At 42.9% G+C, this 27,283-nt stretch overlaps 1 protein-coding gene across 9 annotated transcripts in view; it reads left to right on the top strand.

The window, feature by feature from the left end:
• The window catches only part of AMBRA1 (autophagy and beclin 1 regulator 1), a 247,065-nt gene that overhangs the window by 194,272 nt on the left and 25,510 nt on the right, over positions 1-27,283 (top strand). For all 9 annotated transcript variants that reach the window (XM_036891716.2, XM_036891718.2, XM_057507588.1 and 6 more), the window contains 3 exons: positions 1,139-1,327; positions 7,285-7,439; positions 20,000-20,139. In XM_036891716.2, coding sequence (XP_036747611.2) covers positions 1,139-1,327; positions 7,285-7,439; positions 20,000-20,139 — 484 coding nt within the window. The remainder of the gene's footprint in view (positions 1-1,138; positions 1,328-7,284; positions 7,440-19,999; positions 20,140-27,283) is intronic.

Here is a 27,283-nt window from a genome sequence, read left to right as displayed (position 1 = left end):
GAGGGCAGCTGAACTTAGCTTTTTTTTTTAGAAAACTACTCTTCTGACTGTGATATCCAAGTAATCTTCAAATAAAAGAAGGAATAAAAGTCTCTTTGCATGTGTATATGAAGTAGATGTAAATGAGACACAGCAGAGTCGCTTGGTCCCTTTGAATATGTGTGCTGTTCTGCTTGTGCCCATAATGTGGGCACTCTGTCTCCAGGCGCACATCAAGGGTGAGCTGCCTCCTCTTGGCAAGGAGTTACACAGTGGGCCTCAGAGGGGAATCAAATGAAAACTGAAACAAAGCGTGCAGGCAGGGTCCCTGTGCTGGCTAACATCTCGTTAGTCCCATCATGTGGAGTGGATTCTCCTCACCTACAGACATTCCACCACCCCCACCCGGTGCCTCATGCTGAGCTTGCTGCCTAGCTGATCTGTGCTTAATTCTCAGTAACTGTTAAGTGCAGACTGGGGCTGCCTGTGGATATTAGCTTATGGTATGGGTGAGGCATGGAGTACAGTGAGAGATTAGAAGAGTTCCAGCCATCCAGGGCTTGGCTTTGTTTCTCTTTATCCTCTCTTGTGGATTTAGGGATTAGTATTAGCAAGGAGCTGTCTTGACAATTGAAGTCTCTTTAAGTGTTCCGTTTATCTTAAATGAGAAAGTAAGACACAGATTTGTGAAATGACTGCCTTTTTCAAGGTCACACAGCAGGTAGAGAGTAGGATTCTCACCCCAAGGACGCTACCTGTATCACCTTTTTCTTAGAATCAGTGGGTTTGCATTTTCATTCATCTTAGTTTTGATCTTTTGGACAATAACAGCTGTTGAGTGGCTCTCCAGGAACAATTTTTAATAACTTTTTCCTTGTCTTATCTCTCAAGTGATACTTCCTAAGTGTGAACTAATACTCAGCAGGTTGATTGTGGTTGTGTTGACTCTCTGTAGTTTCCCCTTAAAACGGTAGAAGAGATATGTCTTTCCTGTCTCTTGTGTTGCTTGTTAATGACATTTTAGTTTGATTGACAGGGCAACCTTTAGATTTTCTAGAGAGGGTTCAGGCCCTCAGGAAGGCCCCAGAATTTCTTGGCCCAGAATTTTTCACATCATCAATTCCAAATTTTCTTACCCTCTTTTCTTTCTTTGATGCAGCCTCCGTGAATGTGCTGGTGCAGAACTGCAAAATCTACAATGATGCCAGCTGTGACATTTCTGCAGATGGCCAGCTCTTGGCAGCTTTCATCCCTAGCAGCCAAAGGGGCTTTCCCGATGAAGGCATTCTGGCAGTGTACTCCCTGGCTCCCCATAACCTGGGCGAAATGCTCTACACCAAGCGATTTGGTAAGGGATAGGAAGCCCAACCTAGTGACAGAGGGATGCCGGTACCTTGGCGTGGGCATTCCTAGGTGAAGCACAGCTTAGGTGGGACTAATGATCACATACTGAAAGGGTATCTCACTGCGACCCTCCTTACCCAGAACGACTCAGGAGACACGGGCCCACGCAAGAGATTTTATTTGAAAGAGAAAGTGGCTGGCCCCAGATGGTGGTGGAGGGTAGCAGCAGCGTGGTGCCGGGATCTGCTGCCTTGGGGGAGGGTCGGGATGTTTAGAAATAAGGCGGGGCAAGCCCCAGGCAAGCCCAGACATAATTCTCACCGGCTTATGTGCTTGGGACCATGGGAAAATGGAGGATAAATTACTATTTTCTTATATTCCTCCCTTTTCTGTTTCATAAGTGGTAGAGGATTTGGGAAGGGGTGAAGGTCAGTCTTCAGTAACTACTTCCTGCTGATTAGGGGTGATGAAGTTCATTTTTGTATTGATGGGGGGCGGTCCTCAGATGAGCCCTTGGTCTGCAGTGGCGATGGCATTTTCTAGGTTCAATAAGGATTATCGTCTTTGGAGAGAGGTTGGTAATCCTGTAATATAAGCTGGTTAAAGGTTTGGTTAGAAATTTTTTACATTTGGGCTGATTGCTATGTTTACATAGGGTGGCTGAATTAATAGCATTTTGGGGGACATATGTGTAGGCAGAAAAGCAACCTGTAGGGCAAAGGGAATCCTTGATAGTGCAATCTTTTGAACAGTATGAAAGAGAAGAAAGGGCTGGTGTTGGGAAGATAGGTCTGGTGAGAGAATAAGTGTTGAGACCAGGGTTAATAATCCTGAAGCATGATGCATGGCGGTTGTAAGGGAGGTCTTAGGACTCTGTGCTGGCAGAAACTTCTTCAGTGATGAGTGGAAGTGGAGATGAGCAGCGCGAAATGCGGAGAGTAAGAGGTCCCTTCAGGGTGGAGGAGTAGGAACCTGTGGGAGATTTGGAGGGAGGGGAATAAGCTGAGACAAACGGCTTAAGGTGGGAGTTGTGTATCCAATGGGGAAGACCCTGAAGTTTAACTGCAGTTGGCATGGAAAGGATTACTGTGTGTGGTCCTTGCCATTTGGGAGTTAGGGATTGTGTTGCTTGGTGTGGTGGGGATAGGAGCACAGAGTCTCCTGGGTGATAAAAAGTAGAAGTGGGGTCTTGAGGTTTTGGTGTGTAGAGGTCAGCGTGGGACCAGAGTAGAGAGCGAATGTGTTGAAGTAAAGGGTTGACAAGATGAGGAGGAAGGATAGGAGGTTCAGAGTTGAGACCTGGAGGAAGCATGGGGCGGCCATGCATGAGTTCAAAAGGAGAAAGTGTAGCAGGTCTTTTTGGCAAGGCCCAGAGTCAAAGTAGGGCCAAGGAAAGGAGTTTTATCCAATCAAGGTGGAGCTCCAGGGATAATTTAGTAAGGATAGATTTGAGGGTTCTATTGGTCCTTTCCACTTTACCTGAGGTTTGTGGGTGATAGGGGATGTGAAAATGCCATGGAATATTAAGGGCCTTAGTGGTTGCTTGGGAGATTTGAGAGATAAACTCGGGGCCATTGTCTGATTGTAAGGAAGTAGGTATCCCAAAGCGTGGGATAATTTCAGACAGTAGGACGTTGGAGACAGTCTGGGCTCGTTTATTAGTTGTGGGAAAGGCCTCGACCCATCCTGAAAATGTGTCTACCAGTACTGAAAGACACCGGTGGCGTTTTACTGGGGGCATATAAGTAAAGTCGAGCTGCCAATCAGTCCCGGGAATGAGCCCTCATGCTTGATGGGTAGGAAAGGTGGGTGGTCGAGAAGGTGAGTTGGGATTGACTTTTTGACAGACTTCTCATGAAGTGGTGAGTGTTTTGAGGAAGGCAGTTTCTGAATGAGAAAGAGGCAGGTAAGTTTTGAGAAAGCATTGTAAAGACTGGAGGTTAGGGTGGAATAAGTGATGTAAGTAGGAGAGTATGGCCTCAGTGGAAAGCGGGCCGGTAGTTGTGGAAACGGATTTTTTAGGGCTTGGAACGAGGGCACTTATTACAAGAACTAACACTGCTTTTTGGGCTGCCTCATCTGCCCTGTTGTTACCAAGGTAGATGGATGACTGATCTGACTGATGGGAGCGGCAATGTACTAGGCCTATGGCTGTTGGAAGATGTGAGGCTTCTATCAGTGGTATAATGTGTTTGGTGTTGGCGATAGAGCTGCCCTTAGTGTTGAGGAGTCCCCGTTCTTTCCAGATTGCTGCATGGGACAGCAGGATATAGAAAGCATATTTAGAATCAGTATAGATAGTAAGAGAGGATCCCTGTGCCAAAGTGAAGGCTTGGGTAAGGGTGATCAGTTCTGCTTGTTGGTTTGTAGTGTTAGGAGGTAAGGGCTTTGCCTCAATAGTTTTGTCCAGAGAGACAATGGCATATCCTGCGCGTCAAACACCCTCATGGATAAAGGAACTGCCATCAGTAAACCAAGTATATGTGACCTGAGGAAGGGTGCCCTCCTGAATGTGGGAGGGACAGGGTAGGAGTTCATCTAGAGTTTGTAAACAGTTATGGAAGGAGGCTTATGATCCTGCCTGTGGATCGGGAGATAATGGAAGAAGGGTGGAGGGATTAAGGGGAGGACAGGTTTTGAAATTGAGTGAGGTGTCTTCAACTAGGGCAACTTGAAGTGATAGAATCCTGCAGGGGGAAAGAGTCTGCAGGCCTTTGTAGGTAAGGAGTTCAGAAAGAGGATGAGGGGAGAAAATAGTTGTGGGTGACCCGAAGGTGAGTTTTTTGGATTCTTGAATGAGGACGGCAGCCGCTGCTGCTAGGTCTCGCAGGCAAGGAGCCCATCCCCGAATAGTAGGATCTAGTTTTTTGGAAAGATAGGCAACCGGGGCAAAGGAGGGTCCTAACATATGTTCCAGAACTCCCAGGGCGAAGCCCTGCCTGAGACATATAGAGAAAAGGGGCGTGTGAGGTCAGGCAAGTGCAGAGCGGGGGCTTGTAGAAGGGCCAGCTGGAGTTTATAGAAGGGCTTAGCTTTGGGCGTCAAGAGAGGCTTAGCAAGAGGTCCTCGGGATGCTTCATAGAGGGGGGCAGCCAGGAGTGAAAAATTGGGGATCCATGAACGAAGGAACCCAGCAAGACCCAGGAAAGAGAATTTCATCTTTGTTATTTGGAATGGGCATAGTTTGGAGAAGTTTTTTCCTGTCTATGGTAATGGCCTTGTAGCAAGGGGAGAGCTAAACTCCCAGGTATGTGACCTGAGCAGCAGACAGCTGAACTTTGGAGGGTGAAACCCGATAGCCATGTTCTGAGAGAAAGTTTAAAAGGAGAATAGTATCTTGTTGAGAGGTTTGTAAGGAGGGGCTGCACAGGAGATCATCTACATATTGAAGGAGGGTGGAGCTCGAGAGCATAAGGGATTTGAGGTCTTGTGCTAGAGTCTGTCCAAAAAGGTGGGGACTATCTCTAAAGCCTTGGGGAAGGACTGTCCAGGTCAATTGAGTAGAAGTTTGGGTGGAGGATTGGTCCAGGTGAAAGCAAATAGATTTTTGAGAGTCGGGATGGAGGGGATAGTGAAGAATGCATCTTTGAGGTCAAGGACAGAAAAGTGAGTGGTGGAAGCAGGAATGGTGGACAATAAAGTATAGGGGTTAGGGACCACAGGATGGATGGGAACAATAGCTGCATTAATTACCCTTAGCTCTTGGACAAGCCTGTAAGAACCATTAGGCTTTTTAACTGCCAGTATAGGAGTATTGAAAGGGGAATTGGCTGGTCGTAGTAGCTGTTTGTGTAAAAGTTCCTGGATAATTGGCTGCAGGCCCAGTAAACTCTTGAGGGGCAGCGGGTATTGAGGTTGAGAGGGAAAAGAGGCGGGGTCTTTAAGTTTGACAATTACTGGGGGGCAGGTGGCGACAGAGGGGGTGAGGGTGTCTCAGACTACAGGGTTGACCAGATGGGGTGACAGAGGAAAAGGAGAGGGAGGTGGGTTTTCAGTGGGTTGGAGGGCGAGTACAAGTGGGATTGAAGGCGAGTCGGGGTTGAGGCGCGGTCTGGGAGCGAAAGTAATGGAAGCTCCAACCTTGTGTAATAGGTCCCTTCCCATAAGGGAGATGGGACACTGGGGAATCACCAAAAAGGACTGAGAGAGGGCAATGCCTCTAAAGATGCAGTGAAGCATGGGAGTTTGTAAAGTTTGATGAGGTGTGCCCTCTACCCCGACTATAGAGGACCCCAAAACTCCTTCAGGACTGAGTAGGTGGCCAGATATCATTACAGTAGTGAACAGGCTTAAAAGGTTTGAGGTCTGGAGTGAGGTGGAGGGGCTTTAGATTATTGAGTGAGCACCCCAGCGGTGAATCTGCAGGAACGGAGGGGCCAGATCCCATGGTGAGAACGAGACCGTTCAGAAGTCACTGAGGCATCCCTGAGCGATTGAGAAGGTCACGGAGAAGACCAGGCACAGTTAGGGGGTCGAGGCGAAAATACAGGGGAGGCTCGGTACCTGGTACCAGGAGTTTTCGAGTCTAGTAGATACGTAGATAAAGGGAGACCGGGCCTCAGTGGATGAGGATTCTCACCATGGGGAGGCAGAGAAGGGTCAACTATGGGGATCAACCGTGACTCTGTTGGGGGTGCCCCTGTCCTAGAGGAGCCCTTGGGGGTGCTGGACACTCAGCGGTCACTTCCCAGGTTCCAAAAGGACATTTAAGTCGACCATGAAGGGGAGACTCACCGATTCCAAGGCCGGTGTTGAGCGAGAAGACAAGTGACCGGGGAAATGGACGGTGAGCCCGTGGAGGAGGATCAGGCAGTGAGGGTTCCCAAAGCAGCTCAGGTTCCCGGAGGAAGAGCAAAGTCAATGGGAGAACCTCATCCGAGTCACAGCACCAATGAAAGGGTATCTCGCCGTGACCCTCCTTACCCAGAACGACTCAGGAGACACGGGCCCATGCAAGAGATTTTATTATCTGAAAGAGAAAGTGACTGCCCCCAGACGGAGGTGGGGAGAGAGAGAGAGAGCGAGCGAGCAGCAGCAGCGTGGTGCCAAGAGTTGTGCCTTTTATTGTGGCAGATCCACTCGGCCTGTTGCCTTGGGGGAGGGTCGGGATGTTTAGAAATAAGGCGGGGTAAGCCCCCACAAGCCCCAGGCAAGCCCAGGCATAATTCTCACCGGCTTATGTGCTTGGGACCATGAGAAAATGGAGGACAAATTACTATTTTCTTATACATACTGCCCCTGCACAGGCCAGAGGAAAATTGCTTTGCAGGCATACTGGCTGGTAGCATTACAGAAGAATCTGAGAATAAGAGTCCCCCCTGCTATGATATCATCAGGGGCGTGCACCTGTTGTGATGGCGAGGAATAAGGGAGGAGCTTTTCTCATGACTGGGGGAAGTGGGCACACACACACACTGGAAGGCAGTTTGGCATTGTATATTAAACCCCTAAAATGTATGCTGTCTCTGATCCAGCATTCCCACTTCTAGGAAAGTAATCAGAAAACTGTTCAAAGATTTATATACAGAGATGTTCACAGCAATGTTATTTACCATAAAGAAGAATGTCAATTTGTGAAGACTGCTTAAATCAGTAATGATACAGAATATCATTTGGCCTTGAAAATGCTCATATACAGGAATACTTAATGGTGGAAAATGTTCATAACATATGAAGTGGAAAAAGTAGATTTTGGAAGTATAGTATGATACCAATTTTTTAAAATGTGATTGTATGATAATAATTGTTAGTATTTATTAAGTACTTCCTATATGTCAAACACTGTACTCAGTACTTTATCTGCCTTCTAATTATACTCTTCATTGCAATGTCATGAGATAACCCTAGGATGACCAAACGAAGGGGAAGATTAGAGAAAAAGGAAAAAGACTAAGAGGGAAAATTACCTCCTTGTAATGGTAAGAACTCTGGCAAGTGTCTCTCTGTTCTCTTGGCCCTCAGGTCCCAATGCCATTTCGGTAAGCCTGTCCCCAATGGGCCGATATGTCATGGTAGGCCTAGCCTCACGAAGGATCCTGCTGCATCCCTCCACAGAGCACATGGTGGCCCAGGTCTTCAGGCTGCAACAGGCCCATGGTGGTGAGACCTCCATGAGGGTGAGTGTCATTGCTTGTGCCTCTGCTGTATGGCAGCTCTTCTCGCCTTGGCAGGATAATGAAGGACAATGGTGTGATCTCCCAGCCACGAGATACCGGATTTGTAAGGAGGACAGAAAGACTCCAGTCCGGTCCATCCATGATCGTCAGACTTCCCTTTTGGAAGTTCTGGCCTATTAAAAGATGGGAGCTTTCATATACCCTTGACTGTAAGCTGGGTTCCCTAGAGGCCTGAAATTATCTTTGGATAAAGACCAAATTGAATACTTCCTTACCTCGACATGAGACCTTTAGTCTGGAGATACATACATACAAGAGCTAGTGAAATATTGTGCTTATTTTAAAAATATTTGTGCTTGTTCTCTTTTCAAGGAAGTATGCTGTAAAAATGATACATGGTATACTATGAAATGGTCTTTTCTATGGGTTGTAATCATGGTGGAAGATGAGGATTTGGGGCAGCTGCTGTGGTCTTAAACCTCCTATCTGTTTCACCAGCACCGAAAAGTCCTATTTAGGACCCTTTCTTGTTGGAGGTGGACCTCTCTTGTATCGCCATAAAAGCCTACTGGGCATCACGAGGTCAGTGGCCTTCTGGACTCTACCAAAATACTTTCTGACTTGAGAGTCCCATATCGCATGCGGTCTTATTTGGCTAGGGTTTTGTCAAGGGGAGCCAAGCATCTGAACAGTTCTCTAATTAGATGGTATTTAAGCTCCATCTCAAGTGAAGAACCTGTGAATTCCCTTCGCACTTTGTGCTGTGCCATTTATAGTTTTGTGCACTTGTTCGTGTGTTGTTTTGTGTTCTCTTTAGCCATGTGGTGTGTATGTTCAATCCACTCAATTAGGTTCAGTGTAAGCTCCTTAGGGGCATATCCCCTGGGGTGTCTTGTGTAGTGCTGTGCATCTACAAGATGCTTATTGACTGCCTAGAACAGAATATTTGTTTTAAAGGAAAAATTAGAGATAGGACCCATTATATACAAAGCAATAGAAAGTGGGTGGCCTGGTGAATTCCTCTCTGGCCTTTTCTCCCTCCTGGATCCTACAGGGACCCTCTGTCCAACTCTACCAAGCCACTTTCCAAGCACCCTGAGTTGAGTAAGTTTCCTTCCTGCCAGTGTGCCTCTACCTGAAGTGCCCTCCTCTTCTTCACACCCTGCAAGCTTTTCACCTTCCATGGAACTTTTCCAAGAATTGATCACCGCCTCCATGTACCACCATGTACTAGTACCCCCACGCATGTTGACGCTTCATCACACCAGACTGCAGTTATGTGTTTCTGTGTCAGTCTCTCGTGGACTGTGAGCACCCCTGGAGCAGAGACCATGGCTGTTTCATCAGGATGAAATCCAAGTACTTAATAAGGAACCTGATATTTAGGAGAAGATGAATGAATGAAAGAGACCCTTGAGAAAAGCATCCTGTTTATCATTTCTAGGTGGTAATGAGCAGAACCAGTGAAGAGTGACAGCATGTCCTACCAAGCCTCTGAAAGAATAGAAACAAGGCCTTCTTTGCTCTTAACATGACACTGACAGGAAAGTTTTGATTCTTGAATTCCATATGACTTGGGAAATGTTTGATATTAGTCCATAGGAGAGGACTTTGTGGGAAATTCAGAAGCCTGTTCTCTTATCTAAATATTTGAGGATGAATTTTAGTTTAAATATTCTCATTTTGCTTATCCTAAGCAGATTTGGATGGTAAAAGTACCTGTGCTTTTCACTACCTAGAATCCTGGTCCCAACAGCTGTTCTAACCCTTCCTTCCTATTTGTGGAATAATTGTTGATAATCATTAAGGACAGGATCTGATTTCAGCAACAATAATGGACATCTCCAGTCTCTTTCGGAAGCTAGGACTTCTGCCCAAACTTCTGGCCACAGCCTGCCAGTCCTCCATCCTAGCAAGGTCTTCTCCGTAAGTAGCCAGAAACATCTGGCTAAGAGCACACAACTATAGGGCAGAAGCCAAGTTGTTGGCAGCTCAGAATGCAGTTGGAGAAGTCTGCTGGGATAATCCAGTAATCCAGTGTAGTAATCCAGTGCTGTCCTGCTAAGGGGCTCAAGGCATCTAGCCAGCTGCTGCATGCCTCATGACAAGAGCTGTTTCTCAGGCCTCCCAGTGAGGCTTTTTTGATTCTCAATAGGCACCATCTGCCACTTAGGAGAGGAGCTAAAGTAGCTAGAAAGCTCCTGTTTGGAAAATGTTTCTCTCACTCAAGAGACAGGACCCAGGCTTCTCAACAAGTTTTTAGCTCATCCTGTGTCCACCCTGCCTGACTTTAAACCCCACGCTGCAGAAAGGTTTCTGGTTTTCCAGGTCTTGGTTGCTCTTTACCTCCAGAGGCACCAAGACACTCAGCAAATGTCCCTGAATTCAGTCATTGGTGGAAGGGAAGACACCAGCATTTTTGGATAGCAATGCAGTACCACCGTTTTAAGGCAAGAAGTGCATTTTCATCTGAGAATGGTGCAAGGGTTTAATGAGACAGTAGAGCATCTCCCTCTTTGCACTGGTAAGTACAGTGGGTGTCTCCATTTGTAATACCAAGCTGTGTCCTTGAAGGTATGATTTTGTGGATGATGGGCATGCCCTAGAGCTTCTCTACCCGGAATTCCCCTTCACTTTGGTGTTACCTCTTGGAACTCACTGTGGTAATGTTCAGAGAGGTGCACTTGTTGGGCCAACAGACATTCCCAGGAGAACATCCTCGAGATCATTGACTTATCTTACTTTAATTCCCACTATGTGCCATCTCTCCCCAAGAGATGACCTCTTATACAATCCTGTATGAAAACTCTTCTGAAAATGAATTGCTGATTGCTGTTAGCCTGGGTGCACTTATTCTAAGTAGTTCTTTAGACCTCTAGATCAGTGCTTCTCAAATTGTGTTCCTTGGACAACCTGCATTAGAATACATGGGGTCCTTGTTTAAATACAGACTGCTTCAGACCTAAAATCAGAATTAGAATGGATGGGAGATCCCAAGGTATTTATATTTGTAAAACAAGCTTTCCAGATGATTCTCATATGCCCTTGAGTTTGAGAACTGCTGTTCTTAATGACTACTTTCTTCATTTAAGGTTTCTGCCTTCAGCCTCTTCAGCAAGGCAGAGACACAGTCTCAGGTTTTCTTGTGGTTTTATGCATGGTGCTTTGATACTTGGCTAATTTTGTTGCAGGCACAGTGGCGTTTGTGTTCACTTTCCTACCAAACTCTTAGCTTTTCAGCCGTCTGTGCTTCACCTCCATCTTTCCTCAGCTGTTGTTGCTCTCCAAGGTTCTCCCTTAAATATCTCTAAGTGCTGGATTCTCTTCCTCCCCGTGTTGAGTCATTTTAATTTCTATCCTAGTTTCTAGGATCCTTTTGCTATTTCCTTTCTCTGCTTACTGCAGCTAGGTTTAGTCTTCCCAATTTTTAGTATGATTGGCAACTCAAGAAAAATGAGACCGGGAACATATTTTATCCCCACCTTCCCTCTGTCCATTTGAGGTTCCTCCAGAGTGGATATGCTGCTCTTTGACCCAGGGCCTTATTTTCTGTCTAACTCTCTTGTACTTGGGCCAGGGAGGGCTTTTGTTTTGTTTTTGAGTTAGGCATTTAGAGATGGCTGAGCTGAAGTTTTGCTGAATTCTCAAAACACTAAAATGCCTGTGTTACTTCTCTGCTTTCATTTTCTAATTGGAACAAGGCACAATATTGTAACAGAAAACTGCAATTAATTTTCTAAAATAGTGGCAACTTGCAATTATAATAACTTTGGTTGTAACCAAGTGAAAGCATAATAACAAAAATATAAAATTACTAATGAAACCAGAAATAGTCATATACCACATTGTTCTTCTAGTTTGTATCAGTAATAAGTATTATTTTACCTAGGAATGGAGGCAAAAGTCAGCAACTTCGTGGGCAGGGCATGGGGTGGGGGATGCTAGAGCATTTTGAGCTAGAAAGCAACAATAAGGATTGGTGCTTTCAACACAGGAATTAACAGGTGATTAGTATTACTGTTTCTCCCAGATTTGTATAGACCATCATCCCAACAGGTGAGGTTTCTAGACATATAAACAGTTTAGTAACTGAAAAGAATCCTCATTGCATAATCCCTGCAGATCCTAGGGGCACTCCTTGCTTGACTCACCAGTGCTGGTTTGCTTTTCTCTCTGGTCATTTTATTGGCAGAAATGATAAACAAGGACGCCTTCATTTGACTTGGTAGGAAAAAAAGCTGTAGCACAGAAAGCAGATTATCTCTCCTTTCACCTTGGAACAGCATTTTGACATCTAAGGCAAAGCCTCAAATACTTAACAAATCAATTTTATTGAAAACTTTTTCTTTGTGGCTATGTGGTAAAACTGTATTCATGTGTTGAGTGACTGTATCCTGGACAGATCCTTAGTTTGGAGCGGGTGTTGGAACGAACCTGTTCTTCCCTCCTCCTTTTTCCTTCTCTCCTCTCCTGCACTCTATGTTTCTTCTTCTCTCCCACCTCTGCCTCCCTCTGTCTTCCTCTTCACTCCCTCCTCCTACACTTCTTTACCCTGAGAGTTCTCCCTCTAAAGCTCTAGATCTAGAGATATACATCCTCTCATCCTCAGTAGGTCCAAGGCAGCAGAGAAGGAAAGCAGATTTGTTACCATTTTTTATAGGCCTACTACCCACTCTATTTAACTGGGCTGTAGTGTTCCCCTGGGACCACATTGGTCTCACCAGGGAATTTAGTGGCAGTACAGATGCTTAGCTCCAATGAACACCTGCTGAAACAGAAACTCTGGGGGTGGAGCCCAGGCAGCCTGGGTTTACCAAGCCCTCCAGGTAACTGCACACTTAGTCCAAAGTGAAAACCAGTCATTGACTGCATGGGGATTCTAGATAGACCTCACCTGTCAATATAACTGTCTTTTCCTTTTTCCTCTCACCCTGTCTTTCTCTTATTCTTTCTATAATCTCATCTGGTTTACTTCTATTGCTCCTATCAACCAGATCTTTTAGATCTTTCCAGGAAGTTGAGAAATTGATGAGTACCTCCTGCCCTATGCATTTCTGGGTCATGCTAGCACCCTAGTGATGGTACTTTAAGGATTAGTGCTGTGAGGCCTTTGTCCAATTCTGATTAAAATTGTTACCTGTCCACAGTTGATTTTAATTGGGCTTTTACGTGAGAACCTATGCCTGTTTGCCTACGTGCTATGGAATACAGAGATACTTTGGCTTAAGTGAGAAGCAATGTCTTTCTCTTTCTTGCTGGGCCTTTCCCCATTAAAGGAGTATATCTTGAGTTCCTTTTTCCAACATCCTACTCACTGTTAACACTGGATGGGAGACTCCACTATGATACCCGTTAGTGGATATCTTAGCATCATCCTGGTTATAAAGAAACAGTTGGTTTTCTTTCTCTCATAACATTTCATAGCTGTCTTCACAGAACCTGATCATAAGTTCATTAAAGTGAACTACAGAAAAGACTTGGGTATTGAGAGTACTCAGGTTAGTCACAATTAAATTGTAGCTTGGATCCTGGGTCAGGATGAGTGTTTGGCATCATCAGCATGGATACATGTGCTTTTGGCCTGTCCTGGCTCTGTTCTTCAGTACTCTCCACTGTGCCTTCTTCCATGCCTTGAAGTTAGCCTGTGATATAATCCAGTCATCTATACTTCCCTAGATCCTAAAAATTTGATTTTCAGAAATGGCCTGGAACTCTCATTCAATCCAGAGTATTCAGAAATCTAAGGGAACTGAGCCTCCTTTTAATTTTGTCTGGCCTTGGAAGTGGCGAAAACCAAAAATAAAGATATTTTATTTTTTCAGCCTGGAAGGATACTATTTCTTCAAGGGGATATTGGGATAAAAGAGAGACAGCTTTGTTGTCAGAAATTTACTCCTTCCTAAGATTTTGTCTTCATTAATTTTCTTAAAGCTGCCTGTCAGTTGATTAAAAGCTACTTCTGCTGCAATTATTTTAAGTTGACTTCTGAGATACGGTACAAAGCATCTATGCTCAAAAAGTTCCTTTCTTCAGCACCCTGTAGGAAAGGGGGAGGAAGGGAGTATGGACGAAGTCAGGAGTGTCTCTGATGCGATCTGTCAGAGAAGGGAGGGGGCAAGATAAAAAATATAAAAATAATACTAGAGCTACAATCAAAGCCATTGGTTTAGGCACATTTTTCCATGACAGGGTTCCTCCAATTCAGATGATTTCTTTCCTCCAGGGCCTCTTCGTGAGTGCTTTTCTTTTCACCCAACAAAATTTTACTGAGCCCTACCATGGGCCAGGCACTTTGTCAGGTCTAGGAATACAGTGTATAAATGGACCTGAATCCTGCTCTCCTGGTGGCTATTACATGCTACATGACTGGTTTCTTGAAGTCAGTCTCTTCATGGCTGTGTTCCCAGCCTTCACTGTGCTTGACACACAGGAGGCACTCGGTATTTGTTATGGGAAGGTGTATCTCTTTGAAATCTTTTGTGCTGTGTATTTCCTACACATATACAAACATATACCCCTACTCAACACCACCATCAGGGTGCCTAACACAAGACTTAGTAAATGGTAATTGAATAAAAGTATTAATGAGATAATCCCTGTGAAAATAGGGCGTATCTTACTCACTTTCACTATTCTGCCCAGTGTCAGTGAGTTTCCCAGGGTTCTAATCCCAGCACTAAGGCATGATAAGAGATTCCCAGTTGTTTAAAGGTGAAAGGCAAAACATTTTGTTTTTTCAAGAATTGGTACCAATTCTTACATTTGTAGAAGCTAAAAAGTATTTTAATGTAACCCCCATCCTTAATGTTCTTCAAAAAAATATGAATCAACTAAAATATATATTGAACATACTGAAATATATTATAAGACACTGTTATCCCAGGTGAAAGTCTTAAACAATTCTCATTTGGCTGTTTCCTTAGAGATTTAGAAAGTCAAGGAAGTTCAAGGACTCGTGCTGTTAACAGAAATGTGGGAACAGGAGAAGTAATTATTTTAATTTCTGGAGGTTCCTGGAGCATTGAGTGACTTGGTATTTCATTTAGCACAAGTAGATCCTCAGCTGAAGTAATTTCTGTGCTCTGTCAGAGACAACCTCTGGAAAGCATCAGGCCAATTGGAAAACAAAATTCTTGTCCTCTGACTATCTTTGGAATTTCTTTGAGATGAGCAAGACAGAGTTCATGAGACTCAACAAATCACAGGAGGTTGGCTGGAAATGACTTCAAGGCAGAAGGCTACAAATTCCAGAGTTAAGAAAAGGAGCTGTTTGCTCTTCTTTTCCTTTGGAAGATCTTTGGTTTGGATAAGGGTGATCTAGGCAGATTTGTTTCCTTCAACTTAATGAAGGGGAGAGTTAGGTGACCTGGTAACTGATTCTTGTTTTAAAATAACCACTTCAAAATCAGCATTCCTCGAGTTCTAAACTCTCAAAGTAAAACATTAAAAAAGGCTTGGAAATAGTAAATGAAAACAAAATTCCTGAGAAGCAATCAGATTTTCCTAGGAATGGAGAAACTACTAATTAATGAATTTAAGCAAATCAACAGCTCAAAAGGAAGAAAAGATGGCCATAATATCCCTGTCCTACCTGCTCTGGGATGTATGCCTTTCTCAGCCAGTAACAAGATACCTAGCCATCCATTTCCAAAGAAAAGGTCAGCTGTCTCTTTGCCTCTGCTTTCCTTTGATTTTTTTCTCACTTCTCAGAGAGTTGATTCTTGAGTAACCATCTCTAAACGCTGAAAGCCTCCCTTGATTCCCATCATTACCCAGAAGGCATTTCTCCTCCTCACAGTTCCTTTCTTCCTCAAAGCCCCCTAGTTTGCACCTTCTCCTGTGACTTGTCCAGCCTCAGTTTCCAGTTTACCTCTTCCTCCAACCAGCTTCCATTGTATTACCTAAAACAAAGGAGATCTGCTAACTGCACTCAACCTCTTGCCACCATGACAAGGTTCCAACTTTACAGATGATGACTCTCCAAATGTAAACAAGATAACCACAAAGTTTCTCTTTTAGCTTCTTATCTGGGCTGATCTGAGCAGTGCAGTTTGCTGCATGGACTAATAGTCTGAGCTTTATTGACATGCAGTAGAGAGAAAGCATCTTGTTGAGGGCAGCAATACGTTTTTCCTCCACATCTTAAAAGGATGGAGAGGAAGGTTTCCCACTGAGCTCCTCTGGCTGCCTCTCATTCTTTTCCTATCCGTCTTTGAACTAGAAAGAAGACCCCTTTAGTTTTGATCTAGGAACTGTTTCTTTTGCTCCTACTTCCTGTTAGTTCTGAGTTTGAGAGATGGAAAGGCAAACAGAGCAAGAGATCATCTTGGACCCTGGAGGTAGAGGAATCGTTATTATCTTCTCCCACTCTCTTTAGAACCATAAAGATCTTGGTGACCTGATTCATTCCGTCTTGACATGCAGAGATTGCACTGACTCTAAAAAAAATTGTTGCTTCTGTAGTGATTACAGTTCCCTTCATAGATGTTAGACAGAAATGAGAATAGTCTGCTTGGAAAAGGGGATTGCTGTCAGCATTTGTCTCATACCAGGGAGCAGCTGCTTCCGAGACAGGTGAAACCAGGACTACAGACATGAATCAGCAGCTGGGCTTTGTGTCCAGCCCATGGAGGGATGCCAGGTCCTGATAGCCCTCCTCCAGTGTAATGGAATTTGGTGTTGTAGCTTCATGGAGTGTCAGTTTTGTCAAGCAGTTGGTGGGGTTTGGCGGGACCCCCAGCGTTGTCCTTAGCTTTCCATAGGGAGCTTCAGGACACCTGACTAGTGTTAAGAAAACCTTTACTTGAGATATATTTGGGGTGCCTTTGAGTGATGGCCAGAGCTGTCCTTCACACACAGAACTTTCTTGTCAGTGCTGATGAACTTTGAGTTTATAGAGCCAGAGACAATCCCCATTGAAATCTTATAGGAGATAGATCACCCAGTCACTGGGTTGGAAAGACTGGTGGCTGAAATCATAAATGGTTTGGCAGTATCTAGAGCTACTTAACCATCTGTCAGCATTGGGGAACTTGTTGTTCAGATATTCTTTTGTCGCTAGGGCTAATTGTGAGGAATATTTCCCCTCCGTGAGGTCCTTTGAGAGTTTTGGCCAGAGAAAGGAGTGGAGACCACATCTGAGGGGTTTGAGAAATAGGCCATATTCTCAATCCTCAACAATCTTTTAGTTTCAGGCATGTGTGAAATAAGAACTTAATAATGGACCAAATGACCTCTCAGGACCTATATAAATCCATGATTCCTACCAGTCCTGCCCCCTCTCTATTGTCCTTCCCCCTCCCCTTACTTTTTGCCCTCATCGCCTTCCTTCCCACCCCCACATTAGTGTGATAAGCAAGCAAGTGCTTATCAGGAATCCTGGAAGCTGCTGATCACGTGGCATTTTCTGGCATCCTGCCACAAAGCAGGATTTAGCCTAATAACCAAACTTTAGAGGAGATGGGCACTTGGGAGCTACTCTTTCAACATTGTTTAAGGACATGGCAGAGGTTGGGGGGATAACATAGCAGGGGACAAATTGATGCCCTGTGATTCCTAGTTAGTGAGGATGTGAGTATCTGCGCAGCAAAATCACCTTGATCACCTCTCTCCAATCCCTCTGACCTTGTCTCACCTAAGCTGAGCCATCTGGCATACTGGCCTCTTGAGGTTTTGTCTCCAAAGCAAGTTTCTTTACTTAGAAGCAAATTTTTAGTGTTTGTTTATTAATCCGTCTGGAGTAACAGACTATAAAAGGTAAACCTGTGACATGTGAGAGGTTTGCTTCTTTCCTGGCCTGGAATGTTTTTACAAGAGTTCTCTCATTCTTTGAGACCTCTGTCAAAAAACTCAGCACAATCTTATATCATCTGATTTACTAACCTTATTATCCTCTTTCTTGCAAGGCCATTTTCTCTGCCTCGTTCTCAGCAGTTATGAATCATCGTGATTTTAGGGGAGGCTTTTGTGAGGCACATGTAGGGCTGCTACAGGCCAGGACCAAAGCTCCCCTCATCCAACCCACTGAAACTAACATGGGTCCCTCCCTCTATCTGGGTGTGCCCCCACTCAAACCATCTAACCTTGGGGAGAAGGACCATCAGACAGATTAAGTGATCCCAGCCATGGTTGTCTGATCACAACCACTTTGTCCTTTCAGTGTGGCTAATAAGTCATATTTAGCCATGTTGGATAGAAATCATTGACTTATCTTCTGGGAAGCCTCTGTGAGAAGGGATGAAGGTGCCACACCCCATCCCCTGATTTGAAGGAAAAGTGTTGATTGAGGTACAGAGGGAAAAGACTGGTATTGCCATCTCCATGAAGAGTCAGCCAGTGTGGTTGATGGAGAGTAGTAGCCACATGTATTTAAAGCTCCTGCAAGTATATCTATACAAGGAAGAGATTATCCAAAGTTCTAGCAGCCATGTTTGGCATGCCAAGTTTAGAAATTCATAAACTCCATTGGGTTCTCTTTTAGTAGTCTCCTTGGTTAGACCATAAGATTTAAGGAGCCCTGGCTAATTCTTCCATTAGTAGTTGAATCAGACAGGGAGGGCATAGGAGGTTTTTCATGCAGCAGCCATGGGGCAGTCAGTCTTAGGTCTCAAAACAGCCAATTCTATCTGTAAAAGACCCATTCAACCATAGGTCTGGAGCAAGGCCATTCTGGCTGTGTGCCATTAGCTACCCAGGCACATTTCTTACTACCCCAAAACCTAGAAAGGTGCTCCTAATGGGATTCTCTGTGTGTGTGTCAGCACACTGAGAGCACATGCTGCTGTCTTCATGGTTTAGAGAATGTGCTGCCAGAGGCCTCTCAAATAAACACCCGAGGCACATAAACAAGTGTCCTCAGGTCCAGGGCTTCTCTCCCTCTCTTATTGAGGTATAGTTGATACACAGTATTATATTGGTTTCAATTATACAACATAGTGATTCAAGGGCTTCTCATCACTTGATTTGTGTAAATACAGTGGACTCTTAGCTCAATTTTTACTTCTTTTTGTTTTTGTGCAGTTTTTTTAAATTTTAAATCTTCTATCAGGGTAATCAGTAAAATAATTATTATTGACCACCCTGAATTCATTTTTTAATATAACTTTCTAAATCACACTCCCATTTGGTCTTTTTTTCCCCCATCAACCCATAGGGACAGGTAAAGGCAGATGAAGTTCATCCCTGTTTTATAGATTAAAACCTGAGGAGGCTGAAAGGGAAAACATATTGAGTAAATTTCCAGTTTATACATTCTCAGCTTCATGTCCTTCTCTTAGACCCTTTTTTGAAAGCCCAGATGCAGGTTCCTGGTAGTAACGATAGTTACCATTTATGAGTTTGCACTGTGCCAGGCATCATTTCTTTTAATCTCCCTAATTATTTGAATGTTGGTACTGTCTTTTAAACTGAGAGCTAGAGAAGCTGTTACGCAGTGGCATCAGGACTGGTGCCAGGTCTCTCTACCTTTGAAGTCCACATCCTTCATTCTTCCACTGCCCTGCCCCTGTCTTTTGACTAAGGTTACTTGCGGAATATCATGCAAAAGATATATGAGGTGGTGTGTGTGGAGTCACAGGGAAGACAGTGTAGCTCAGAGAAGACAAATAAGGACTCTGTGGCATCTTCCTACACTGATGGACAATGACTGCAATGGGGTATGGGGGAGACTCAATAATAAGGGTGAATGTAATAACCACATTGTTTTTCATGTGAAACCTTCATAAGAGTGTATATCAATGATACCTTAATAATAAAAAAAAAGATGATGAGGTTGTCTCTCACTTTCAGCCCAAACCCTAGACATAGGTAAGCTGCCTCCTGAAGAAATAGTAGCTTTGAAATATGTCGACTGTTGAAAGGAGGCTCTTTCCTTTGAGAAATGGAAATGACCTGTTTAATGGTGATGGGCATAAACTAGAAAGAAATCATGTACCTGTGTGGCCAAGATTCCACTCTGCCCTGCTTCCTGCATCTTATTGCACCTTTTGGTTTCCTTAACAATATTAACATTGCTTTTAATTAGATAAATTAAGAATGTTCTCTGGTGTTATCACCCCCTCCCACCCCCTGTCACCTTCAATTCCCCATTGCTGTGAGAGTGCTGCAATTTCCATGGTAAAAAGACTCCCAGTTGAGCTGGGCTCTCAATGGTTTGCCTAGTCAGAGGAAAGTTTGGGACAGTCCTTCTGGGTGAGATGAGCTCTGAATGTGACTTTCCAAGCAGGTGATCTTAAAAACAGTGAAGAGAGAAATGATAAAAGGCTCTTTTATCAGGAAAAAAAGAGAGAAGTGATAAAGACACAATTAATCTTCATGCAGGAAAGCCCAAGGATGCCCCTAGTATATAGTCCCAGCCCTCCCCTGAAGTAAGAGGGTCCCGCCTTCACTCTGCTAGGCCAAGTTATCAGATATATGTCAGAGTCATCTGATACCCAGCCTAACCATCTCCTTTCCTCTCTGTGGTTAACTTGCTTCATGCAGTAGAAAGGAATTTTCTCCCTGGATTTTGTTATTCTTGGTAACAAATTATTTCTCTTTCGCTTCTCTTTTCCCCTACCCAGAGAGTTTTCAACGTCCTTTACCCCATGCCTGCTGACCAGCGGAGACATGTCAGCATTAACTCTGCCCGCTGGCTGCCTGAGCCAGGGCTTGGCCTGGCCTATGGTACCAACAAAGGAGACCTGGTGATCTGCAGACCAGAGTGAGTGGCTCAAGGGGGCAGTGGGGTGGATGTGGAGGGGGTCGTCGGGGTTAAGGACTGGAGAAAACAGCATTCGCCTAGGATCTGGCCTGTGAGGTGGGGTGTTCTAGGTGGGAAGTAAAAGACCTCTGAGAACCTGCTTCATTCTCTGTGTCACTCTTTAAAGGGTGCTTTTCACTTTGGGAATGGTGGGGTTAGCTCCCCATCCTGGAAATAAAAATTCTGGTTTAGTTATTATGTCTCCTTAAATCCAAGGCAGCATTTTTTTTTCCTTTGTTTTCCCTTGTTCTCTGGTTTCTTAGTGATAATAAAGTATTCCTACAGGCAAAAGCATAGATACCGAAGATTTTTTTCTAAACCCTTCTTGAAAAATTCAACCAGGTGGTCTTAGGTTGTGGCAAATGACATAGACATTAACTTCAGAAATAAAATTGGTAAGAGAATATTGTTAAAGCCCTAATTTTTCAAACCACTGATCTCTAACAGCCTGGCTCTGTCTGTGTCCTGCCAGTTTTCCTTTCTGCTTGAGGCTCTTACTCATAATAATGAAGGTAGATTGAAAAGCTCAATTTCAAATCAAAATGATTTATCCAGTTTGAAGTAAGGGGTAGAGGGGAACCAAAGCATTTCTGTCTTCAGCCCTGATGACACTCCTTCCCCTTTTTCTGCCTCTTTGGAGGATAGAGATCTATTCAGGCATCCTTCACTAAAGACTCTGGGAGTCAGCCAGGTCTGTCATCAATTTCCAGACACTGCCAGGTGGGGAGTGTACAACTCTGTGCTTCAGTGCAGATCAGGCTGATTGCTGCATGGGCCCCTGCAGGGTTCCAGCCACTTCTGCCTCTAGGCAATCCTAATGCTGTCCTTCATTTGGTGCAGTGTCTTTTCTGAGGGTGTTCTGAGGATCACAGAGCACAGTGTGACTGACTTGGTAGGGTCTCAGGCTTTTGGGAGTGTCTACTTTGCCTCTTGGTAGGGCCCTTGGTGATTTTTCCTACAGTATGTATTTGGGTCACTTCTTGTGTTTTTTTGTGTTTTTTTTGCTGTAGGCAGGGAAAACTATGAATAATATTCAGTTAAGAAAGTTAACTCACTCAAGCCTCCCAGCAGATCAGTGACAGAATTAGGCTTCCTAACTTTCCAATCCAGAGCTCTTTCCTACAGCTGTTACTTAACCTTTTCTTTTCAATTAAAAAGCCCTTTAAAATTTTGATGAAGGCAATGTACTCTCTTCCAGAGAAAAATATACCACAAGAATACACATATAATTTTGTAATTCTGAAGATCTCAGGTAAAGATTACAGGTATAGATCGTGTTGAAGATTTAAGTGAGTAGGTAATTCATGCAGTGGGCAATGAGAGAGGATAGTGGAAATGATCCATCTTTTGAATCTATGGTTGGTCTCTGGCCTAGGATGAGGAGAACAAATAAATAAAGAAGTAGGAGCTCAGGATTGTTGACCCCTTAGTAGGCAGCTGCCTAAAGCTTGCTGCCTAAAACCCTGTGTGATGCAGCTCCCTGGTACACCTGTTCCCAAGGGCACCAGAGCCAGCAAGCCAGGCCCAGATTATAGCCCTCCCTTCAAAACAGGTGGTTGGTTGTCTGCCTTTGTTCCAGGTGCAGGCAGCTGCACCTAATTTTGTGGACTCAATCCCACTCTTGATTTCTCCTCCATTGTCTTAGCCTCAGTAATCTCTTTAAGCACAAAGATGGGGATAACACAGAATTAAAGGAGGAAGTAGAATGCAATGCATTTATATTAGGAGGATTCAACACACTACTCACTCCAAAAGGAGAGATCCACCAGACAGAAAATAAGTAAGGACACAGAGGCACTGAACAACACACTAGAACAGATGGACCTAATAGACATCTATACAACTCTACACCCAAAAGCAGCAGGACACATATTCTTCTCAAATGCACATGGAACATTCTCCAGAATAGACCACATACTAGGCCACCAGAAGAGCCTCAGTAAATTCAAAAAGATTGAAATTCTACCAACCAACTTCTCAGACCACAAAGGTATAAAACTATAAATAAATTGTACAAAGAAAGCAAAAAGGCTCACAAACACATGGAGGCTTAACAGCATGCTCCTAAATAATCAATGGATCAATGACCAAATCAAAATAGAGATCAACCAATATATGGAAACAAATGACAACAAAAACATAAAGCCCCAGTTCTGTGGGATGCAGCGAAAGCAGTCTTAAGAGGAAAGTATATAGCAATCCAGGCATACTTAAAGAAGGAACAGCAATCCCAAATGAATATTCTAACGTCACAATTATCGAAATTGGAAAAAGAATAACAAATGAGGCCTGAAGTCAGCAGAAGGAGGGACATAATAAAGATCAGAAAAGAAATAAATAAAATCGAAAAGAGTAAAACAATAGAAAAAATCAATGAAACCAAGAGCTTGTTCTTTGAGAAAATAAACAAAATAGATAGGCCCCTAGCCTGACTTATAAAAAGAAAAAGAGAATCTACACACATCAACAGAATCAGAAACAAGAAAGGAAAAATCATGATGGACCCCACAGAAATACAAAGAATTATTAGAGAATACTACAAAAAACTATATGCTAACAAACTGGAAACCTAGAAGAAATGGACAACTTCCTAGAAAAATACAACCTTCCAAGACTGACCAAGGAAGAAACAGAAAAACTAAACAGACCAATTACCAGCAAAGAAATTGAAGCAGTAATCAAAGAACTACCCAAGAGCAAAATGCCCGGGCCAGATGGATTTACCATGGAGTTTTATCAGACATACAGAGAAGACATAATACCCAGTCTCCTGAAAGTTTTCCAAAAAATAGAAGAAGAGGGAGTACTTCCAGACTCATTCTATGAAGCCAGCATCACCCTAATACCAAAACCAGGCAAAGACCCCACCAAAAAAGAAAATTACAGACCAATATCCCTGATGAACATAGATGCAAAAATTCTCAACAAAATATTAGCAAACCGAATTCAAAAATACATCAAGAGGATGATACACCATGATCAAGTGGGAATAATCCCAGGGATGCAAGGATGGTACAACATTTGAAAATCCATCAACATCATCCACCACATAAACAAAAAGAAGGACAAGAATCACATGATCATCTCCATAGATGCTGAAAAAGCATTTGACAGAATTCAACATCCATTCATGATAAAAACTCTTAACAAAATGGGTATAGAGGGCAAGTACCTCAACATAATAAAGGCCATATATGATAAACCCGCAGCCAACATCATACTGAACAGCGAGAAGCTGAAAGCTTTACCTCTGAGATCGGAACCTCTGAGATCGGGAACAAGACAGGGATGCCCACTCTCCCCACTGTTATTCAACATAGTACTGGAGGTCCGAGCCACGGCAATTAGACAAAACAAAGAAATACAAGGAATTCAGATTGGTAAAGAAGAAGTCAAACTGTCACTCTTTGCAGATGACATGATATTGTACATAAAAAACTCTAAAGACTTCACTCCAAAACTACAAGAACTGATATTGGAATACAGCAAAGTTGCAGGATACAAAATTAATACACAGAAATCTGTGGCTTTCCTATACACTAACAATGAACTAATAGAAAGAGAAACCAGGAAAACAATTCCATTCACAACTGCATCAAAAAGAATAAAATACCTAGGAATAAACCTAACCAAGGAAGTTAAAGACCTATACCCCAAAAACTACAAGACATTCTTAAGAGAAATTAAAGAGGACACTAACAAATGGAAACTCATCCCATGCTCTTGGCTAGGAAGAATTAATATCGTCAAAATGGCCATTCTGCCCAAAGCAATCTACAGATTTAATGCAATCCCTATCAAATTATCAACAGCATTCTTCAATAAACTGGAACAAATAGTTCAAATATTCGTATGGAACCACCAAAGACCCCGAATAGCCAAAGCAATCCTAAGAAGGAAGAATAAAGTGGGAGGGATCTCACTCCCCAACTTCAAGCTCTACTACAAAGCCATAGTAATCAAGACAATTTGGTACTGGAACAAGAACAGAGCCACAGACCAGTGGAACAGAATAGAGACTCCAGACATTCACCTAAACATATATGGCCAATTAATATACGATAAAGGAACCATGGACATACAATGGGGAAATGACAGCTTCTTCAACAGCTGGTGTTGGCAAAACTGGACAGCTACATGTAAGAGAATGAAACTGGATCACTGTCTAACCCCATACACAAAAGTAAATTCGAAATGGATCAAAGACCTGAATATAAGTCATGAAACCATAAAACTCTTAGGAAAAAACAGGCTAAAATCTTATTTATTTGTTTGTTTGTTTATTTATTTATTTATTTTTGAGAGGGCATCTCTCATATTTATTGATCAAATGGTTGTTAACAAGAATAAAGTTCTGTATAGGGGACTCAATGCACAATCATTAATCAACTCCAAGCCTAATTTTCAACAGTCTCCAATCTTATGAAGCATAACGAACAAGTTCTTACATGGTGAACAAGTTCTGACATAGTGAATAATTTCTTACATGGTGAACAGTGCAAGGGCAGTCATATCACAGAAACTTTCGGTTTTGATAACGCATCATGAACTATAAACAATCAAGTCAAATATGATTATTCATTTGATTTTTATACTTGATTTATATGTGAATCCCACATTTCTCCCTTATTATTATTATTATTTGTTTTTTTAATAAAATGATGAAGTGGTAGGTAGATGCAAGATAAAGGTAGAAAATACAATTTAGTGCTGTATGAGGGCAAATGTAAATGATCAGGTCTGTGCTTATAGACTAAGTATTAATCCAAGCTAGACAAGGGCAACAAAACATCCACGGATGCAGAAGATTTCTCTCAAAACAGGTGGGGTGAGGTTCTAAGCCTCACCTCTGTTGATCCCCAATTTCTCTCCTGATGGCCCCCCTGCGACTGTGCCTGTCTTAGGTTGTTCCTCCCTTGAGGAATCTTACCCATCTCTGGCTAACCAGCCATCTTTCGGGGCCATACAGGGAAATGTAAAGTTGGTAAGTGAGAGAGAAGCAATATTCTTTGAAAAGGTTAGCTTTTTACTTCTTTGCAGATTTATGCCCTGTGGCTTCTATGCCCAGCATTTGTCTTGAGGTATCTTTACCACTTGGAAGAATTATGATACTCGTTAAATTTCGATATGAAGCACGAATTCTACTAAAGGGTTGTAATTAGGAAGGAAGAAGAAAAGCTATAGAAGTAGCAGACGGAAGAAAACATGGGAAGATTATTTCTTTGACATATCTTCTCATAGAGTAACATAAGCATGTATAGGTTTTAACAAACTACTAATTAAGTTGCATACACACATTAACAGAATAGGAATACAGCTACATAACAAAAGCAGACTACAATTACCAGCCATATCCAGTGAAACCAAGAAAACCAGTTAGGTACCCTAGGCATTTGTGAAAACTTATCAATGATATGATGAATATTGTCTAACTGAATTTGAATAGTTTGAGAAAAATCAGACAAATTAAAACAACACATTCTTGGGAACTGTTCACATCCCATATGTTCTTTTAACAGTAGATAGTCTATAGTCACACGATTTTGGAGCACTGCAACTTGCACTTCTCCTAATTCTTGGTTGAGTTCCAACAGTATAGATCCAGTCAAATTTGTTGTTTTACTGTATGCACAGGCCAGCTTAGATACCTCCTTCTTCATTCCAATGGCAAGTCCAGGAACCGGTGGGATGAATGCAGCTACAACTGCAACAACGCCAGGATCTTTGTTGAAGTTTTTTGATGATCATCTTCTGGAATGGCTCTTCCAGGGGATGTTGATGTTGGAAGTTCTTCTTCATATTTTATCTTAATTCGTTTTCTGGGTAGCCAAATTAGGCTTTGATCCTCTGTATAAATACAAACAAACCCTTTGCCCATACATTGATATGACCTTTATACCATTGTGAAGAACCTATTGGAGATCACCACACAGGAACTGCTTTTTTTTTTTTTTTTAGGAGAAAGGAATATTATCAGAAAAATGTACTTCCATAGCTGATCATCTGACACCCTTTAAAAGATCAAAATTAAGGATATGTAAAGCATGCATTAATCGTTGATTTGCAGTTAGTTTTATCCTATCAGGGAGTAATCCCCCCTTTCTTTCTCTCTTTTTTTTTTGTTATCATTAATCCACAACTACATGAAGAATATTATGTTTACTAGGCTCTCCCCTACACCAAGTCCCCCCCACAAACCCCATTTCAGTCACTGTCCATCAGCATACCAGAATGTTGTAGAAACACTACTGAAACACTACTTGTCTTCTCTGTGTTGCACAGCCCTCCCCTTTCTCCAACCCCCCACATTACCTATGCTAATCATAATACCCCCTTTCTTCATCCCCCCCTTATCCCTCCCCACCCACCAGTCCTCCCCAATCCCTTTCCCTTCAGTACCTGTTAGTCCATTCTTGGGTTCTATGATTCTGCTGCTGTTTTGTTCCTTCAGTTTTTCCTTTGTTCTCATACTCCACAGATGAGTGAAATCATTTGGTATTTGTCTTTCTCCGCCTGGCTTATTTCACTGAGCATAATACCCTCTGGCTCCATCCATGTTGTTGCAAATGGTAAGATTTGTTTTCTTCTTATGGCTGAATAATATTCCATTGTGTATATGTACCACATCTTCTTTATCCATTCATCTATTGATGGACATTTAGGTTGCTTCCAATTCTTGACTATTGTAAACAGTGCTGCGATAAACATAGGGGTGCATCTGTCTTTTTCAAACTGGGCTGCTGCATTCTTAGGGTAAATTCCTAGGAGTGGAATTCCTGGGTCAAATGGTAAGTCTATATTGAACATTTTGAGGAACCTCCATACTGTTTTCCACAATGGTTGAACTAATTTACATTCCCACCAGCAATGTAGGAGGGTTGCCCTTTCTCCACAACCTCGCCAACATTTGTTGTTGTTTGTCTTTTGGATGGTAGCCATCCTTATTGGTGTGAGGTGATATCTCATTGTGGTTTTCATTTGCATTTCTCTGATGACTAGTGATGTGGAGCATCTTTTCATGTGTCTGTTGGCCATCTGAATTTCTTTTTTGGAGAACTGTCTGTTTAGTTCCTCTGCCCGTTTGTTAATTGGATTATTTGTTTTT

Source organism: Manis pentadactyla, chromosome 9 (genome assembly GCF_030020395.1).
Source record: "Manis pentadactyla isolate mManPen7 chromosome 9, mManPen7.hap1, whole genome shotgun sequence".
Classification (NCBI taxonomy): domain Eukaryota; kingdom Metazoa; phylum Chordata; class Mammalia; order Pholidota; family Manidae; genus Manis; species Manis pentadactyla.
This window is presented reverse-complemented; position numbering and strand designations above follow the sequence as displayed.